Source organism: Oncorhynchus gorbuscha, linkage group LG14 (assembly GCF_021184085.1).
Source record: "Oncorhynchus gorbuscha isolate QuinsamMale2020 ecotype Even-year linkage group LG14, OgorEven_v1.0, whole genome shotgun sequence".
NCBI lineage: Eukaryota > Metazoa > Chordata > Actinopteri > Salmoniformes > Salmonidae > Oncorhynchus > Oncorhynchus gorbuscha.
In genome coordinates, this window is record NC_060186.1 from 54469842 (window position 1) to 54491179 (window position 21338).

A 21338-nucleotide genomic window follows, 5' to 3' on the forward strand; every position below is an offset into this window, starting at 1 on the left:
TCCTAACTGACCTAAGACAGGGAATTTTTACTAGGATTAAATGTCAGGAATTGTGAAAAACTGAGGTTAAATGTATTTGGCTAAGGTGTATGCAAACTTCCGACTTCAACTAAATGTAGCTGCAAACAAACACAATCAACAATCAATGCTGAACCACAGTTAGACATTGCATCGCTTGTGGAGCATAGAGAAGGCCAAAGAATAGCCAACCAAGGGGGGGGGGAAACTATCGCCTCAAAAGCAAAATCAGCCTTTACACCACTTTGGGCTATATTTGGGCATTATGGAAACCCATAACAAACTCCAGGACCCTTTACCAATTCCAGTCAGATGACTTAGTGTGACGCACAAATATGAGGGGACTTTTTGTCTCTTTTTGATCAACTGCTGTGATGAATGGCTGTGAATTCCAGCGCCACAAATCTGCAGGGGAAAGGCTTCTTTAATTTAACCAGTCTTAATCTTTGATCTGTGGTGCTGTCTGCCTCCCCTACAGTAACATGCCTGTGACCCTCACCTCATCCCCGTCAACCCCCCCCCCCCCCACTACTGATAACACTGCTTGGAATGGGTGCCGTGAACGGAGAGGAGTGATGCGAATGCACAGACCAGTGGAGAGTGAAGAATGTGGTCGAGCAAGCAGAGGATGGGTCCCGCGAGTGCACAGGCAGCGGGGTCGCGCAAATTAAGCTTGAGTTGCAAGTGTGACTTTAAGTAAGCAGAACATCATTGCCGCATACAAAATATTAATTTGAGAGTAGAGTTTATACATAATTTTTTTGCGGAGATACTTAAACATCTTGCTTTCGCATCAGCAATCTTTTACTATCGTTTTATTAGACGTGAAAATTCTAGCCATTGAACATGGTTGTCACTAGTTAAACACAGCCACAAAGTCATACTTATTATGGCTAAACCCAGCCTATTTCTACAATTTAGCTTCTTAAAATCTGATTTTAAACTTAACCACACTGCTAACCTTATGCCTAACCATAACTTTAAAGTTAAGACCAAAAAGCACATCTTTGTTTTTCATGAATTTTTACTGTACAGTAAAGCTGTGTTATCTAGTATAAACCAGATTTTGACGTTGAAAGGCAATGTAACCTAACGTAGCAGGCGTAATAAAAAGAACACCTGAGTGTAGTTCCCACGTACGGGTTTCAGCAGAAAATGAAGCTAGATTGTATTTGCTGTATCCCTGAAACCGTATACATCCAGTTGTTGGCAACTTCTCTCAGACTGAAGGCAAGGTGATGGTGGTGTAAGGACGATGGCTGACAATAAAAAGGTAAGCTCTATAACCCAACCAGCCAACTAATCAACTAGGATTTCAGTATTTCAATTGAAGTAGGTAGTTATTTGGTTTTCTGATGTTAAAGCAGGCTATTGATTAGGCAAGTTAGATCAGCGCCAGCTAGCTAGGATGCTAAAGCTAGCTGATGTTTAACCACATATAAAATGTACCAGTATCTTTGATTAACCAAGAGCATTGTAGCTAGCTAACTAAGTTAACGAGGGGTTGCTAGAGAATGAGGACTTGAAAGACCAGCCAGACCGTGAGTGAGTGGTGAGAACAGACAGGGAAGGCCCTCCCTAGGGTAGAGGTGATTGAGATGGGGTGAGTGGGAGGCAAGATCAAATAAATAGCCAATATTATAAACCACTAACTGCATACTTTGAGAGTCTTTGAAATACACTTCTGATAACTTTTACACTGGCAGTTTTTAACAATCTCTCTCTCTATCCTTCTCTCCATGCAGGCCCACTGTCACTATGTGGTGGGGAAGTTGTTCTCTGCTTCGCTGACAAAGATAGGAGGTACAGGAGTCCACTCTATTCCAAGTACCTTGGCTCTCCACTATGCACAGCACTCTGGAGGCTTCCTGCAGGTAACCCTGCCTTCTATCAATCACCCTGTAACTTAATCGTTTGTGGTACTGAGAGTTCCTCTAATTGCTTTTACGCTATATGGAGGCATTGTTATTAGGACATATGTCACTTAGAGAGGATAACTTGTTATGGACTTTGACCAACTCCTGTCTGTTGGGTTAGAAAGATGGTGCTATACAGAGGATGGTTCTATGCTGAATGTGTAGGTTAGGTAAGGGATGAAGTGAAAACTTATAGGAGGATAGCTTTTTACGGGTTGGGCTTGAAATGACAGCAGGCTGAGTGGTGTGGATTGGTACAGTATGTTATTACTTACTTAGCTAAATGATTATCCATAGTTGCCTCTATTAATACAGCAGCAGTCTTTAAATGGGCTGTTACATTGTATGCAACACTAAGATGGTGTTTAACTCCAATTGAACTCAGTCAATGTTATTTTCTGACATATTTTTACTTTCTCACTACAGTTGTTCTCAGGTGACGGGTGAGTGCAGAGAACATACTGTATGTCTGACAAAGTGGAGTCGGGCTTCTACTTCATTGGCCAAGTTTGGATCTGCGAGTCACCTTTGACCTTGATGTAACTTTCATTGAAGAATTGGGGTCATTGGTGTTCCCTAACTCACCTTGTGACTTGCACAACTCAGCACATATGTATCCCTCCACCTTCCTCAGTGGAGTCCCAGCCAGGGGTATCAAATTCCAATGTCCGTGTACATGTTATGTTGGCGTAGTTACCGGACCAGTGAGAAGAGGCGTTGATGATAGTGATGCGTCCCATTGTGGTCTCCACAAACAGCCGCTGTGCCAACGCCATGCCTGATGACGACAACCAGATGGTATTCCTCCACCCTGGATCACTGTAAACACACACCTAGTCTCTTTCTCTGTGTATATTTGTTGCGCGTGAGAGTGTGTAATGGGTCTATATATGTGAGTGTGTGTTTAGTGTAGGAGATACATATGTATTTGAGTCTACTCTGAGTCTGTATACACTCTGTATTACATGCCTGTGATTTTGTTCTTGTGTGTGATTCAGTGTCATGTTTTGTGACATCCCTCTCTCTTGTCTCCTCAGATATTTGGTGCTCCCCGGACCAGGGTTTTCGAGGCAGGGATGGACTACTGTTAGTCTGAGCTTGCCCCGCAGTCCCCATACACACATTAACTCGGTTAGCTACCCCACACGCACACCTAGATGCAACTGAGACTCTTGCATAAATCATGCATTGGTGTAACTTGCATAAAAATTCACGCTACAAGGATTTTATGTTGGGATTCAGTGCTTTCGACTCCATACAAAATCTAGTTCCATCTTCTGCATCTTACTGTCTTCTCTATAGATTGTGCTGATGCCCTACTGTAAGAACCTGGATCTTCACTGGTTTTGGGGTAGGTGACCTGACCACCAACAGATCCTGGGACACGTTCCAGCGTTACCGCTGTCTGGAGAACATCCCGAGCGTGGTCAACAGACATCTGCTGCAACTTCATATCTAGCGTGTCAGTTCTGCTGCACCAGGGAGCTAAAGGTATGGCACCGCACTCCCAACAGTCATGTATGACTGCTTAAACATCCTTAAACATACTCATTTATGTTTTAATTAACACAAAGTCTAAAGGTTTCTTATGGCTCAATAATACTGACAAATGGTGTTGATTGTACACCTCTGCGCAGTTCCACATAGTGACATCTGCCATTCCATATCGAGACACATGCAACAGCTCTGTGACAATTTTATATTTCCTCGATCCCTTGCTTCCTATTTCAGTGCCTCTTTCTAAAACCCCATTGGAGGAGAGGACCCAAGGTTTCTCTCCTCAGTTCTCCAATGGGGTTTTGAGAAGGATGTGAGTAGAGAGGAAGTGAAGTTAGCTTTAGGTGCAATCTTATGTTGAATAATACATTTATCTGTTTGTACGTACAGTGCCTTCATAAAGTATTTGCACCCTTTGACTTATTCCAGATTTTGTTGTTACAAAGTGGGATTAAAATGGATTTAATTGTATTTTTTTGACAACGATCTATAATACTCTGTCAAATGGGAAGAAAGTCTCTAACTTTTTTATTTATTAATACTAATATATTTGAATGAGAACTATTCAACCTCCCTGAGTTAATACATATTAGAATCACCATTTTACCCATCTACCAATAGGTGCCCTTCTTTGCGAGGCATTGGAAAACCTCCCTGGTCTTTGTCGTTACGTGTGTGCTGGAAATTCCATGCTCAACTGAGGGACCTTCTAGATAATCAAACAGTTGGTGTGGTGTACAGAGATGGGGTAGGCATTAAATCATGTTAAACACCATTATTACACAGAGTTCGTCCATGCAGCTTATTATCTGACTTGTTAAGCACATTTTTACTCCAGAAGTTATTTTGGCTTGCCATAACAAAGGGGTTGAATACTTTTTGACTCAAGACATTTCCGCTTTATGTGTTTTATATGTAAAAATGTCTAAACATAATTCCACTTTGACATTATTGTGTGTAGACCAGTGACACAAAATCTATGTTTAACCCATTTTAAATTCAAGCTGTAACAAAACAAAATGTGGAAAATGTCAAGAGGTGTGAGTACTTTCTGAAGGCACTGTTCTAATTGTGCTCTTTCCACAGGTGGCTCTGGCTTGCTGATAACATCTGATCTGATGAGACTCCCTATGAGATTTGACTCCTGTATTAATGCCTGTATTCAATACAACTTCCAATGCCGATTTTAAATAATTTGACACTGTAATTTGATAGACAATGGTAGTTCCCAATCAGACATTTACTACCTCAGTTAAATGTTTGGTGAATGCATATTGTTGATGTAAAAACAATATTTCTCCCAACCCTCCCCTTGTACTGTAATTTGTCTTGTTGAAAATGATTATTTATGTCCACAAATAACTGTAGTGACCCTGTGTTTTTAAACTTGGATAACGACTTTGCCTCTTCAACCACTCAGGGCGACAAGCCAGATGGTTAAGTGGTCGGTAACCACCACGAACGAGCTCATTCTCCCTGCCTGTTTCATTCGACATACACTACCATTAGGCAGACAATCAGCTAGGTGGAGAATCAGATTAAAAAAAAATATATATATATATATATATTGTGATAATTATACTGAACAAAAATATAAACAAAATGCAACAATTATACTGAGGTACAGTTAACTTAAGGAAATCAGTGAATGTAAATAAATTCATTAGGCCCTTATCTATGCATTTCACATGGAATGCATTTGGGAGTCAGACCCAGCCAATCAGAATGAGTTTTTCCCCACAAAACGGCTTTATTACAGACAGAAATGCTCAGTTTCATCAGCGGATGTGGAGGTCCTGGGCTGGCGTGGTTACATGTGGTCTGCAGTTTTCTGGCAACAGCTCTGGTGGACATTCTTGCAGACAACATTCCAATTGGACGCTCATTCAACTTGAGACTTATGTGGCATTGTGTTGTTTTCTAAAACTGCACATTTTAGTGGCCTTTTATTGTCCCCAGCAGGTGCCCCTGTGTACTGTGTTTTAATCAGCTTCTTGAAATGCCAAACCTGTCAGGTGGGTGGATTATCTTGGCAAAGGAGAAATGCTCACGGACAGGGATGTAAACAAATTTGTTCACAAAATGTGAGAAATAAGCTTTTTGTGCGAATGGGACATTTCTGTGATCTTTTATTATTTTTAAAACATGGGACCAACACTTTAAATGTTGTTTTTTATATTTTTGTTCAGTGTATATATAAAATATACAATGAATGTTCCACCAACCGGTTTCTGTGCCAAACCACCACACTACCAATAAACAAGGCATACCAACTTTGGGCGCTTCAATATCATGGTTTGAGTTTAACACCACAATAAATATACTGTCAATCTTGATAAACAGAAAATACTACCTTGTAGGCCTACTCAATATCGAAGGCTTGGCTTGACAATCTCTGAATGTCATTAAACTTTTGGTGTTTTGGAACCGATGCCTCTTTCCATTCATCAAATGGCTGCTGCACGGTTTCATTCGAAAGTATTCAGACCCCTTCCCTTTTTCCACATTTTGTTACGTTACAGCCTTATTCTAAAATATAGATTTTTTAAAACATCTACACACAATACCCCATAATGACAAAGCGAAAACAGGTTTTTAGACTATTTTGAAATGTACTAACAATAAACAAATACCTTATTTACATAAGCATTCAGACCCTTTGCTATGAGACTCGAAATTGAGCTCCGGTGCATCCTGCTTCCATTGATCATCCTTGAGATGTTTCTGCAACTTGATTGGAGTCCACCTGCAATAAATTCAATGATTGGACATGATTTGGAAAAGCACACTCCTGTCTAGATAAGGTCCCAAAGTTGACAGTGCATGTCAGCAAAAACCAAGCCATGAGGTCGAAGGAATTGTCCGTAGACAGGATTGTGTCTCGGCACAGATCTGGGGAAGTCTACCAAAATATTTCTGCAGTATTAAAGGTCCCGAAGAACACAGTGGCCTCCATCATTCTTAAATTGAAGAAGACTCTTCCTAGAGCTGGCCGACCTGCCAATACTGAGCAATCGGGAGAGAAGGGCCTTGGCCAGGGAGGTGACCAAGAACCCGATGGTCACTCTGACAGAGCACCACCTTCTGAACCTTCCAGAAGGACAACCATCTCTGAAGCACTCCACTAATCAGGCCTTTTTTGGTAGAGTGGCCAGACGGAAGCCACTCCTCAGTAAAAGGCACATGACAGCCACTTGGAGTTTGCCAAAAGGCACCTAAAGGACTCTCAGACCATGAGAAACAAAATGTTCTGGTCTGATGAAACCAAGTTGAACTCTTTGGCCTGAATGCAAAGCGTCACATCTGGAGAAAACCTACGGTGAAGCATGGTGGTGGCAGCATGCGGTGGCGATGTTTTTCAGTGGCAGGGACTGGGAGACTATTCAGGATTGAGGGAGAGATGAATGGAGCAAAGTACAGAGAGATCTTTGATAACCTGCTCCAGAGCACTCAGGACCTCAGACTGGGGTGAAGGTTCACCTTCCAACAGGAAAACAACCCTAAGCACACAGCCAAGACAATGCAGGAGTGGCTTCGGGACAAGTCTCAATGTCCTTGAGTGGCCCAGCCAGAGCCCGGACTTGAACCAGATCTAACATCTCTGGAGAGTTTTGAAAATAGCTTTGCAGCAACACTCCCCATCCAACCCGACAGCTTGAGAGGATCTGCAGAGAAGAATGGGAGAAACTCTCCAAATACAGGTGTACCAAGCGTGTAGCGTCATACTCAAGAAGACTTGCTGCCAAAGGTGCTTCAACACAGTACTGAGGAAGGGTCTGAATAATGTAATTGTGATATTTTATTGTTTGTTGTACATTTGCAAAAATGTCAAAAAAAAACTGTTTTTGCTTTCGTCATTATGGGCTATTGTGTGTAGATTGATGAGGGGGGAAAACAATCTTAATACATTTTAGAATAATGCTGTAATGAAATGTGGAAAAGGTCTAGGGGCCTGAACACTTTCCGAATGCACTGTATATACCTACAGTGCAGATATTTTTCAAATATTTAGATATTTTTTATTTACATTGTGGTCCCTATTATTTATGTAAACACACATACATGCATATAGAGAAAAGACAAGAAAAGGTTCTACTGTTCACACATTAGCCAGCTTTTGACATTCTTTCAAAAGTGGTTATGGTTGGTATGGTAGTTTGTTCCACTCAACAGTGCCGGTATATACAAATGTGTTCAAATGTGCACTTGTCAGAGTCTTTAGGCTGTCTATAGCTAGGTTTCCATCGAACTTGGGACAGATTTTCATGTGATTATTCTGAGCAAAAATAAGAAACCCGCACACTGCTCTTGGTCATATCACTTTTCTTTATTCTAAAATCTGCATCAAAACAATATGCGCAGTTGTGTTTCCATCAAATGTTCTTGTTGCACATAAAAATGACTTTTGCGGTTAAATTCCCAAGTTCCAAATAAAAAATACAAGTGAAATGGGTTTCCATCGCATGTTCAATTCTTGGCCTACTGATGGTGTTGTTCCAAAAAATGTAATGTAGGTATAGCGAATGTGCCCTCTGATATTGGCATGTGAGCTCTAGCCAACAGCTCACAGATACAATGCGGGTAGAGCCTATGAGATTATTATGGACACAAGTATGAGATCATTTTTATTTGTCAAACAGCAGCCATGCATCGATCATCATGTTACCAGAATAAGACTGTGCCTTTCTAGACCTTATAAACTGTAGAGTAGACCCACAACTCATCCAAATGGAACGAAACATTTGAATCACAATAACATGTTGTGTATTCACTTGAAAACAATAATGCAATTATTCATTGCATTGTGGTGGTGTAGGCTAGTCTAGGTAGGATAATTGTGTTGTCCCCAAACAAGATCAATAGGGGAGCCTCATGCCTTCGCTGTTCTTTCATGAGCATTGATGCACCTGGCCTCTCCGCTGCCTATCAGCTATTCTTTTTTGTTCTTGTAGATTCCTATTGAAAATCAATCCAGCTTTGAATGATTTTATGTGTGGTATGATCGCTAGTTAGCCTATTGCAGATCTGGACAAAAGATCCACCTAATACTGTTGTCACTATGAATGGTGGATAGAGGGCGTGGTAGACAGACTGGTAGACTTCATTGACCTGTGGGATAGTCAAAGTTAGCGCATGGAAAAGCGTAGTGCATAAGGGAAGTACCAGAACATCTTGATAGGGGAGGCAACTGCAAACATATGAGGAAATCTGGCTAGGATGAAGACATTATATCGTAAAACCTGCAAAATAGCAGATGTAAACCAGGGGGAAAACACACTACCCTCCCATGTGCCCAATAAAAAAAAACTGCCCTCCCCAAAGCAAAAACAAAGTTGGACAACCCTACCCTATTTTGGACAACTCCCCCACCCCAGTACATTACCAACGGTCCCTTGTTACGTGCGTACCCACATGTCATTCCCAACAATGGAGTCATTATATTTCGCTACTGTATATTCAATTATGGCCAGGACATAGTGTATAATGAATGAACTTGTTAGATCACAACCATGTTATGCCCATACTCCACCTATTATTTGATACATTGGGGTTACCTCCCTCATATGAAACAAACACATACCAGACACTTTGTGGAATGGTGAAGACAAACAATTAGCTAGGGGTGGACTATGGTGTTACTTAGCTAGAGATGGCCATTTGCTTCTCTTGTTTACAGATTTACGTTGCTGGTTAATAAGTAATTAGCTATCTAGCTAGTTCAATAACTTTAGTAAGTAGATTCCACTCAACTCAAGGTATAGTATAGCGATTTATTTTATTTCCCAGTTACTTTGCTTATGTATCAAGTTGAAGCTGGGTTGCCCAAGTTGTTCGGTGATTACTGTTCAAGCTAGCTAGCAAGTTTAACAGATCTCTCTGAAACTCTGAAGTGCAATCCGTTTGACCTCATGCACTTAACTCAACCAATCACATGACACAACACTGGACTGACAACACTACACTCAAGCATTTGTTAGTTCGGCCATCACTCCAGTGAAAGTGACCAATCTATGGTTTCTAGACACACACCCACCTCTTTCCCACCAGCCTGAAAATTCATTTGAGAGAAAAAAAGAGATTTAAACCCAAAGGTGCCAAGTCTTGAGAGAGTATCTTGATAAATTGAGTGAAAACTTGACAAAGACATGTGATTAGTATTGTTGGTGGACAATTTGATGCTTTCCCAAAAAACTGTTACACGTTTGAACCATGTTGCTTACGGTTCTATATTTTTTGATTTAGACATTTTTCTTTTTGATACGTGGCATTGATGTTCTGCTCGCCCAAGCTCTCAAGTTTGACCTGTCCACTCGCAGAACACATTCTCTGCTTTCTCGACCAAATCTCTGCGCTATCGACTGGTCTGTATGCTCACGGGATCCATCCTATGCACTCTCGAATCAGTGTTTGCTTGCTCAATTATGTTTTGTCTCGCTCGACAGCGGCATCTCACGCGCAATGGACTTTAGAGGCTGATTATTGTGTGTGTGTGTGTGTGTGTGTGTGTGTGTGTGTGTGTGTGTGTGTGTGTGTGTGTGTGTGTGTGTGTGTGTGTGTGTGTGTGTGTGTGTGTGTGTGTGTGTGTGTGTGTGTGTGTGATCAGCGGGGTCCCATTTGCTTCAGATGCCTAACATGGATCTGCAATTAGGAGGGAAATTAAGATGTGATTTCCTGTCAAATGGACCCCTCTGTGTCCCAGCCCTAAACCAATCCTGATTCAGGTCATGCTGACCAGAAGTCAAGATGGTTCTTCCCGCGTTAGGCTTTGTGTTTTTAATTTCTTTGTCTCCTCCATGATGAGTGGTGTTATGTCTGATTTTGAATCAGCTGTGATTGTGGTTTCCTCCCCAGGCTAACCCTGTCCTATTCTCTTCTCTCACCAGGTGTCCTGAAGCTCAGAATGAGTGCTGTAGGGGAAAGTGCCCTGGAACCTGCTACGCCAGAGTCCCGCAAGAGAAAGGGCTCACCATGCGACACCTCAGAGCAGAGGTAAGAACATGGTGCATTTACCTTTTAATCACTTAGCAGACACTCTTATCCAGAACGATTGACAAGATGATGATGACGACGATGGTCTTCATTGCCTTTCAAGAGTCAATTCTTTCCACCACTACACATACTCAACAAGAAGCGTCCCCTCAGAAGTACAGTATAACCTTGCTACTACCCTTCAGATTTATTCTCTCATGTTCATCTGTGTTTGCATAGTAACCCAAGAAGCTACCCGCTTCTATGGCCCTGATTGGTGTTGAGGAATAGGAGTTTGAGCCTGTGCACACTTAGCTTGAATTCTTGTGTTATCATGTAGTTATGTCAATGGCAGATTTGTGTGAGAATTTGAGATATTTTTAGTCTACAGTGCATTCTGATAGTATTCAGACCCCTTGACTTTTTACACAATTCGTTACTTTACAGCCTTATTCTAAACTTGATTAAATAATTGTTTTCCTCATCAATCTACACACTATACCCCATAATGACAAAGCAAAAACCGGTTTTTAGAAGTTTTAGCAAGCTTATTACACCAATATTTGGGGAGTTTCTCCCATTCTCTGCAGATCCTCTCAAGTTCTGTCAGGTTGGATGGGGATTATCGCTGCACAGCTATTTTCAGGTCTCTCCAGAGATGTTCGATCGGGTTCAAGTCCGGGCTCTGGCTGGGCCATTCAAGGACATTCAGAGACTTGTCCCGAAGCCACTCCTGCATTGTCTTGGCTGTGTGCTTAGGGTCATTGTCATGTTGGAAGGTGAACCTTTGCTCCATTCATCTTTCCCTCGATCCTGACTAGTTCCCCAGTCCCTGCCACTGAAAAACATCCCCACAGCATACTGTCACCACCATGCTTCACCAGGTTTCCTCCAGATGTGACTATTGGCATTTAGGCCAAAGAGATCAACTTGGTTTCATCAGACCAGAGAATCTTGTTTCTCATGGTCTGAGAGTCCTATAGGTGCCTTTTGGCAAACTCCAGGCGGACTGTCATGTGCCTTTTACTGAGGAGTGGCTTCCGCCTGGCCACTCTACCAAAAAAGGCCTGATTGGTGGAGTGCTTCAGAGATGGTTGTCCTTCTAGAAGGTTCTCCCATCTCAGAGGAACTCTGGAGCTCTGTCAGAGTGACCATCGGGTTCTTGGTCACCTCCCTGACCAAGGCCCTTCTCCCCCGATTGCTCAGTATTGGCAGGTTGGCCAGCTCTAGGAAGAGTCTTAGTGGTTCCAGCAACCTTTCGGTTACTGGCCCAAAGCTCTAACCACTAAGCTACCTGCCACCCCACATGCATTTGACCTACTGCCATCTTCCACACACACACACTCACTCACTCACATATACATACAATTAGGGCTAGGCGATATGGCCTAAAAATAATATTGCTGTTTTTTTTGTTTTTTTAACTCACAATATGTATCTACAAATATTTTTAAGGTTTGCTCTAAATAAGCATCGTCTTACAATGAATCATAAGACAATATGACCCACTAATAATTGAATTATTTCTATCAAAATAGTTTAACCTGCTTTTTTTTGCAATAATCACTGATCTTGCTGTAAAGTCTATGAAAATGCTCTTTTTGTTACAAATTTCACTAGAACCATGCATAATGCACATTCACTAACTTCTTGTAGCAGGCATTGGGCTATAGAAAATGAACACGGGTCTCATCAACAATCCCAAACCCACGTGCTAGTGATTAGCCAGCTAATCTTTGGATTTCAAGTTTAGCCAACTTGGATCTATTTGCTAACTAGCAAGGTTGAACAGTATAATTGTTATGAACAAACCCTTCTATCTGTCTCTAACTGTTTGAACAGCATGCTAGCCTGTCCACGTTGTTCAGATGTTGAAACCGTATTTCTCAGAATGAGAACGAATTGCCAATTCCGTAAATAATTGTGTTTTATGCTTAATTCCCATTTATAAAACAGACTAGAAAGCTAGTATAACAGTTTTTGGCTAAAATGCTGCTAGCAGTTCCCCAATGCTGCGCGTGACAAACTGGGTATATATTTTCCAGAATCAATGTTCATTGGCACTCATTTTAGTAGTGTCTGCTCTGCTCTGCTCTGCGTGCAATTTTAATAGTTGAGATAAACATTATATTGTTAGAACGGTTAACTTCTCCTCTATTACAGTAAAATAATGTCTCAATGTGTTTGTGTCCATATTATTATAATATTTTCTTAACCGATTCTGTGGGATGTAAATATCGAGTTGAAACCAAATGTCAGAGAGGAGGATGTGATCTCTCAACTTTGCTGGTGTGAGATGCAGGGGGAGGGGCTCGGTGTGTGTGTGTGTGTGTGTGTGTGTAAACCATTGAGGAAGAAGTGAAAATGAGGCCAATGCGTTTCTGTGGGCTTATTTTGGAACAAGCTTGTTGCCTGCCTTCCCGCCTTTGGGACAATGACTCCAATTGTTAGGGCGGAGATGTGCATCTTGTCATTAAATACAGATCTCACACTGGCATTAGTCAAATATAGTCACTCTGACACATATACACACACACACACACTATGGTTTCCGCTAGCCATTAATAGCTGGCTGTTTAAAAAATGGAAAAGCAGATAAATAAAATTGGCACCAGATTGACATAGTCTCAGCATGTCCATAAGGCTAGGGGAAGCTAAGATTTGAATTAAATTCCCACAATTATATAGGCTAATTAGCCTACTCATGTCTATACATAAATAAATTAAATCATTCAAAATGGGCTACTAAAGCATGAGCTTCCCCTAGCTTTAAAAAACATGTTTTAAATTGCCTACAGTTGGAGAGAAGAAATAGAGAAGAAATAGCCCAGGCCTCTACTCTATACACGCTCAGCCATGCATTCAAACAGCCTTTTTTGCAAACAGTGATTGAGTTATATTATTAACCTGAATTATGACTATCCAATCTACTCATCACATTACGAGTAGTAGGCTATCTTACATAAGTCTGCAAATGCGATCAATCCCATTCTCTCCTCTTTTGTAGGCCAAGTATCTCAAATATCCAACCATTTTATCACTCATATTTTATCATGTTTACCACATTTCTTCTGCAACTTACTTTCAGCTTCAGCGGGGAAAATAAATGAGAGAACAAGGTCAAGCCAAGCTGTAGTCAGTCCCTGCATTCCTCTAATATCTCACACATGGTCAGTGCAGAGCTAGTAGTCACTCTCAGCTCTTAGCCATGGTTGCTCTCAGCTCGTAGGGCTTTCAGTGTTAGGATAACTCAGTTAGCTGCTGGGCTGTTGCTAGAGTGCGGATGTGGATATGTGTGTGTGTGTGTGTGTGTGTGTGTGTGTGTGTGTGTGTGTGTGTGTGTGTGTGTGTGTGTGTGTGTGTGTGTGTGTGTGTGTGTGTGTGTGTGTGTGTGTGTGTGTGTGTGTGTGTGTGTGTGTGTGTGTGTGTGTGTGTGTGTGTGTGTGTGTGTGTGTGTGAGAGAGAGATTTCAGTTGATGCCCTGCTAGGTGGAACAATAACACACTGGCAGCAGGTTTAATCCCCCTCTCCTCAGCTGTTCTCTTGCTCTCTGCACTAGTCTGCTTTTCTGCCCTGTCAGCGCTGGTCTCTTCTGCAGCTCTCTGCTCTGGTCCCACTGCCACCCTCCTCTCTATGTGCTGGCTTCATAGAAGCCATGAATTAATAAGAGGCCTGCTGCCCCTGTAGACCCCCCCCAGCCCTGATCCTTCCCCGTACTCGTTGGTACCAACCCAGCAGCGGACAGTCTGCCTGGATACTCTCTGATGAGCCCAGGGCTGCGTTCCAATACTCTACAATGTCATCTCATTCACCTCTTTGTCTCCTGTCCTTCAGGAAATCCTTCAACTCCTGCGTGCGTCTGTTGTACTCTCAAACTAGAACTCTGTGTGTTTCATGGACTCTGTCAGGTCAAGTTATCTTTTATGTTGCGAAAGAGGATTCATTTGGTTGCAGCTAACACGCCATAAAATCACTTTCAGCAAAGTTCTGAACATTTCTCAGAAATCAACCTAAACTGTGTGTGTGGCTGTCCTTGCAGTGTGGAGAAGCGTCGGCGGGAGCTGGAGTGTCGTTACATAGACGAGCTGGCCGAGCTCCTGTCTGCCAACATGGGCGACATGGCCAGCCTCAACGTCCAGCCAGACAAGTGCCACATCCTCAAGAGCACCGTGGACCAGATCCAGCAGATCAAACGGCGCGAGCAGGGTGGGCACCAGCACATTAGACACACTTTCTCACTCACTAATCAACCACTCATTTGCATACAAACATGCGCTGTCTTGCTCTCTCTCTAGTACACACACACACACATTTGTTTTACTATCCTTGTGGAGACCAAACAATTGATTCCCTTTCAAAATCCTATTTTCCCTAACCCCTAACCTTAACTCTTAACCCCTAAGCCTAAAATAGCCTTTTTCCTTGTGGGGACAGGCCAAATGTTCCAACTTGTCAGAATATTCCTTGTTTTAGTATCCTTGTGATGACATCTGACCCCCACAAGGATAGTAAAACAAAAAACACACACATGCTCCCATTCTCACTCTCATTCCCCTCAGTCTCATTACTGTCCGACATGGTCACTTTACCACCCTCACTTCTTTACTCATTTGCTCTTTTTTCCCCTCAATCCCCCAGTCCCTCTAAAGACATCTAGGTTGCTCGGTGAATTCTGCCCAGCCGTAGGGACCCCTGGGAAATCATGCTTCTTAGTCCACAGGGCTGAATGACAAACCAGACTAATCCCACCTTTAACTCACTGAAAGCTGTGACGCCATTCTGCTGCGTCTTGTGGATCCTTACATCCCCATCCACACGCATCCCATGTTACTATACTTAATGCTTACCAGAGCCTTATCTCTGTTCTCTATAGGCCCATATTGCTCTGGTGCTTATGTATCATTGCATGCATATTTTGTACCCTTACATATCATTAGTTCTATGCATCTGGTAGGGCAGCGCTCCCAGTTAGTTCTACTTAGTGGCGGTGCTTGTTCTCCCAGATCGTCTCTTAATCAGTAACTGGTCAGTGTTCAATGGAAAAGCCATAAAACAATAAGAGCCAGAGCATTGGTGTTTGTTCCAGGTTGCACTAATCACACACACACACACACACACACACACACACACACACACACACACACACACACACACACACACACACACACACACACACACACACACACACACACACACACACACACACACACACACACACACACACACACACACACACACACACATTCAGTGCACACACACACATGCTCAGACACACACCAGGGATTGACATTAAGTGTTGCCTATTGCCTGGGGCAGGTGAACTGAGAAATCGCGGAAGTTGAGCCTGCTCTGAGGTTGCCCCACTGTGCAGTTGAATAACTTTTAAAAATATAATAACTCAAAACGGATCTTTCTGGTTCTTCCGCATTATTTAAGTGAAAGAAAGACAATTCATAGCATTTATGGCAGTCAGGCAAGTTGAGCCTGTTCTGAGATTTGTTTTTACTAATAACAACCAAAGCACAAAGAATTCCAGTACGGATCTTTCTGATTCCTCCCCTAATGTGTAGGAGAAAGGCAAGCAGTATATGTTACTTCTGTGTATAAATAGATCATTTACATTGTCAGAAGATCATAATCTTCGGGCAAACCAAAAAATACTCTGGACTTCTCCGAAGGGTAGTGCTTAAGTTGTAAATGTCTAGGTGCCAGAACAGAAAGTGATTGTGAGAGGGGGATGACCTGGGGGGCCTCTGAGGTACTGGAAAGGATGGAAAAACCCCACCTTTTATAATAAAGCAGTGCATATGGATATCATCGCATTTGCGTAGTGACATAGAGCATTAGAGTAGAGGCCCTTAATAAAGAAGGCTCTCACATGGGGAACAGTTTTTGACCTTTTATGAACACATTTCATACAATTATGTCATTTTGTATGACTGGAGACTTTAATAGAATTGTTTTTAATACCAAACAAATCATCAAAATGACAGTTACAGGAAATTATAGTCCTAGAAAAGCTTTCACTGACTTACCCAATGATGTGCAGCTCAACTTGCCGACAATTGCCAATACTCTCATGCCAAAAGCCTATCTCTCTTGTTTTACTTTGTAAAACAATGTTTACTTGATAGACCTGTTTGGCAGTTGATCAAATATTTTGTCAGCCTACTGTCTGATTAGACTTTTCTTTGAAGCTGGTTCCATTCGCTTTCCAACCTATGTTTTCCTGCGATTGCTTTTGAGCTATTTGAAAAGACTTGTTCTGGCTGAATGGCGTTCCCTGACAGATTTGCTGTGCGTTCCCGGGCTATACGCCTTATGATTGGGGGAAATAAACACTATCCACAGTTAGGCTATAATTTTGCGCAAACCAAAATCTGCTTTTTCACATTACGTTTATTTATGGGGCAGGAGAATTAACTGATCACTTTTATTGGAATTTTTATATTGAAAACTGATTTTTTTTTTTCATGTAGAGGAAGCCTACTGGATCCGGCCAAATAGGTCCCGGGAAACAAAATTGTCAAAACGGAGAGGTGCCGGATCCTGTTCTGTAAGGATCCGGCTCAAATGAAGCACATCCGAAGGGCAAGTGCCTTTCAGACTTTAATGTCAATCCCTGCACACTGCCAGTATGGGATTAGCCATAGGTGTCACTCTACAGCAGTGGTAGTACTCACTAATATGTTTGAGGAAGACACTTTTAAACAACCACACTGGGCAAGCTGCCTTACCCATCGGAGAACGGGGGGGTTTACAGAGTCAAATTGATTCATACATTAATCAATCTATTCACTATCAAGTCATTTGTGTCAGAAACAAATCAAACTGGTTTGATTCTGGCATTATTGCCAATATCTCATTACAAAGATATGCCATGTTCCACTCTGAAGGAAGTATGCTTTGGAGTGATTGAAATGCATCAAAAATGTATTAGAATTATTCTGTTCAGATCCATAACTCCTCTTATAATGAGTCCTGCTGGTGCGTCCTAGATAGAAGCATAATATACGTATGTTTTCCTGGGAGTCTGAGCTTTCAGGAATGGGGTCATAGTCGATAATAGCTCCAACTGCTCAAAAGATTGTTAAATTTGAAGCAGGGACATGATTTCAAGATGTGCGCTTTTCCCGCTACATTTGTCCCAGCCACTAATAGGGGATATCGAAGGTTACTTACATAACTACAGTTCTATGAACAAAGGGGGACATTCAGATGACTGAGGAAAACATGCACAACAAATGTATTCAGGCAGCTGTAAGCTGTCAATGAAGTTGCCGAGAGTTGCTCAGTGACTATGGGGGCGTTATAGTCATCTTAAAATAGTATAATTGGGTGGATTGCTGTCAGTGGCAGCATTTCATTCCATGTATTTATAAAAAAAAAAATTTAAAAAAGCATCCCTGCACTAGATGCTGAAGCATGACGTCTATAGGTAGAACAAAAGACCCCCATTGCACCCCCCCACCTCTACATCCCCAGGGCCTGAGCCTCTCTGAAGTGTACAATCAGCTTGTTTGTAGGCCTAACCAGAGCCCTGAATACATTTTGGGTTCTGAACTTGACCTCGGCAGAAGAGTGTTAACACTGTTTGGACATGACCTCTCACCCGTTTTAACAGAGCCTCTCACAAGGCAGCCTCCCTCCAGCCCCTGACATCTAGCCAGTGTTGTCTCAGGGTCCCAACCCATCTTGTTATCATTCTCAGCTCTATGTGTTTGGTGGTTAACACACTCTTAGAAAAAGGATAAGTTAGGGTAAAGTATTGTTCCCTGAGGTACAAAAATATCAAAATACAGATAATGTAGCTTCAGAAATACACATCTCACTGTACTGTTCATTACCTTTTAGGGTACTTGTCAAATCAAATCAAATTGTATTGGTCACATACACATATATAGCAGATGTTATTGCGGGTGGAGCGAAGTGCTTGTGTTCCTAGCTCCAACATGTGCAGATAATCTAGTAAAATGGTTCATTTTTGTACCAAATATTTTGAAAATAAAGGTACAATCATTACACACTCAAAAAAAAACGGTATTTTGTGTACACTTTGTGTACCCTTTTGATTCTTGATGGTACTGATCTTAACCTTGGCTAAGCAGAAAAGCTACAAATTAACATTGAATTGAAAAAAGGTCAATATTTGTACCCACCATAAAGTACAATGATAAAGAAGAATTGACCATTTTATTTACAGAATCTAAATACTGTGTTATAATGGTGGGGCCTCAATATATTGGAGGCGTGGCTTAGTGGGGGGTGTGGCTTTCAGTTATTTTTTGGGGCGGCCAATCTTGAATCGAAGTGTTGTACCAGTTTAAGTGGTTTATGGTTTTCTTAATTAAAGTTCTAAAGGCTAACATGTGACAGTAAATAGCTGTAATTAATATTTTACAGACCTTACCCAACACAGACCTCTTGGCATAATGTGTAAAGTGTTGGCTTGTCGCAGGACCCAGGTTTGAGTCCCAGGTGGGGCTACCCCCTGAATTTGCTACATTGGTGTCAGAAGTGGGATGGCGGAGAGGCGTGTACACTTGAGGCACTTGGTTTAAAGAAGAGGACAATTTGTGCCTATTCAAATGAACAAACAGTTTTGTCACTGTGGTGATACCCCAAAAATTCACATTTGTACCTTTTCTAAAGGTACGCTTTTGTACTCTATGACTAAACTCAGCGAAAAAAGAAGCGTCCCTTTTTCACGACCCTGTCTTTCAAAGATAATTCGTAAAAATACGAATAACTTGACTGATCTTCATTGTAAAGGGTTTAAACACTGTTTCCCATGCTTGTTCAATGAACCATAAACAATTAATGAACATGCACCTGTGGTACGGTCGTTAAGACACTAACAGCTTACAGACGGTAGGCAATTAAGGTCACAGTTATGAAAACTTAGGACACTAAAGAGGCCTTTCTACTGACTCTGAAAAACACCCAAAGAAAGATGCCCAGGGTTCCTGCTCATCTGTGTGAATGTGCCTTAGGCATGCTGCAAGGAGGCATGAGGACTGCAGATGTGGCCAGGGCAATAAATTGCAATGTCTGTACTGTGAGACACCTAAGACAGAACTACAGGGAGACAGGACGGACAGCTAATCATCCTCTCAGTGGCAGACCACGTGTAACAACACCTGCACAGGATCGGTACATCCAAACATCACACCTGCAGGACAGGTACAGGATGGCAACAACAACTGTCCCGAGTTACACCAGGAACGCACAAACCCATCGTCGCTCAGACTGTCCACAATAGGCTGAGAGAGGCTGAACTGAGGGCTTATAGGCCTGTTGTAAGGCAGGTCCTCACCAGACATCACCGGCAACAACGTCGCCTATGGGCACAAACCCATCGTCGCTGGACCAGACAGGACTGGCAAAAAGTGCTCTTCACCAATGAGTCGCGGTTTTGTCTCACTGGGGGTGAAGGTCGTATTCGCTTTTATCGTCGAAGGAATGAGCGTTACACCAAGGCCTGTACTCTGGAGCGGGATCGATATGGAGATGGAGAGTCCGTCATGGTCTGGGGTGGTATGTCACAGCATCGTCAGACTGAACTTGTTGAACTACCCTTCCTGCAGGCTCATCCTGACATGACCATCCAGCATGACAATGCCACTAGCCATAATGCTTGTTCTGTGCGTGATTTCCTGCAAGACAGGAATGTCAGTGTTCTGCCAAGGCCAGCGAAGTGCCCGGATCTCAATCCCATTGAGCATGTCTGGGACCTGTTGGACCAGAGGGTGAGGGCTAGGGCCATTCCCCTCCCCAGACATGTCCAGGAACTTGCAGGTGCCTTGGTGGAAGTGTGGGGTAACATCTCACAGCAAGAACTGGCAAATCTGGTGCAGTCCATAAGGAGGAGATGCACTGCAGTACTTCATTGATCGATTTTTATTTTACCTTTATTTAACTAGGCAAGTCAGTTAAGAACAAATTCTTATTTACAATGACGGCCTAGGAACTGTGGGTTAACTACCTTGTTCAGGGGCAGAACGACAGATTTTTACCTTGTCAGCTCGGGGATTCGATCTAGCAACCTTTTGGGTTACTGGACCAACGCTCTAACCACTAGACTACCGGCCGCCCCAAATGCAGCTGGTGGCCACACCAGATACCGGCGGTTACTTTTGATTTTGACCCCCCCTTTGTTCAGGGACACATTATTCCATTTCTGTTAGTCACAGGTCTGTGGAACTTGTTCAGTTTATGTCTCAGTTGTTGAATCTTGTTATGTTAAAATATTTACACATATTACGTTTGCTGAAAATAAACACAGTTGACACTTTTGCTGCATGTATATGTAAAAATGATGCTGTCTTGTCCCCTAAAGTTATGAACTGCAAGGGTACAATCAAGTATCTGTAACTAATAGTTTAGTGGGCCACTACAGTGAAGAGATTGTGCCCCTTTAAGTACAATTCAGTACCTTTTTTCTGAGTGTGTAGGCCATAAATCAAAAACCAATGTAGTAGTAATGTAGCTGTATTTGGCTACTAGGATTTGGAACCTGTAGGCTTTGAAATGATGGGCTAGATCAAAGCGATGTAGGAAGTTGTCCGATTTGGGTCCACGCCTTAGCATTTTCATTTAACTTTGTGACCCCTCTGATCACGACACTCATTATGTTGCGACCACACCATTGGAATAATGAGGATCGCGCTACAACCCTCATAGCCTGGATGGAAACTGAAGCAGTTAGAGTAGGATGATAATGAGGATCGTGCTACAACCCTCATAGCCTGGATGGAAACTGAAGCAGTTAGAGTAGGATGATAATGAGGATCGTGCTACAACCCTCATAGCCTGGATGGAAACTGAAGCAGTTAGAGTAGGATGATAATGAGGATCGTGCTACAACCCTCATAGCCTGGATGGAGACTGAAGCAGTTAGAGTAGGATGATAATGAGGATTGCGCTACAACCCTCATA

At 42.3% G+C, this 21338-nt stretch overlaps 1 protein-coding gene across 1 annotated transcript in view; it reads left to right on the top strand.

Annotated features, from left to right (window-relative positions):
* Positions 1–551: 551 nt before the first annotated feature.
* LOC123995541 (nuclear receptor coactivator 1-like) overlaps positions 552–21338 on the top strand; it is a 47616-nt gene continuing 26829 nt past the window's right edge. Inside the window, 6 exon segments of the mRNA XM_046299178.1 lie at positions 552–1892; positions 2361–2755; positions 2972–3065; positions 3237–3425; positions 10316–10421; positions 14440–14606. Coding sequence (XP_046155134.1) covers positions 10333–10421; positions 14440–14606 — 256 coding nt within the window. The 5' untranslated portion in view covers positions 552–1892; positions 2361–2755; positions 2972–3065; positions 3237–3425; positions 10316–10332.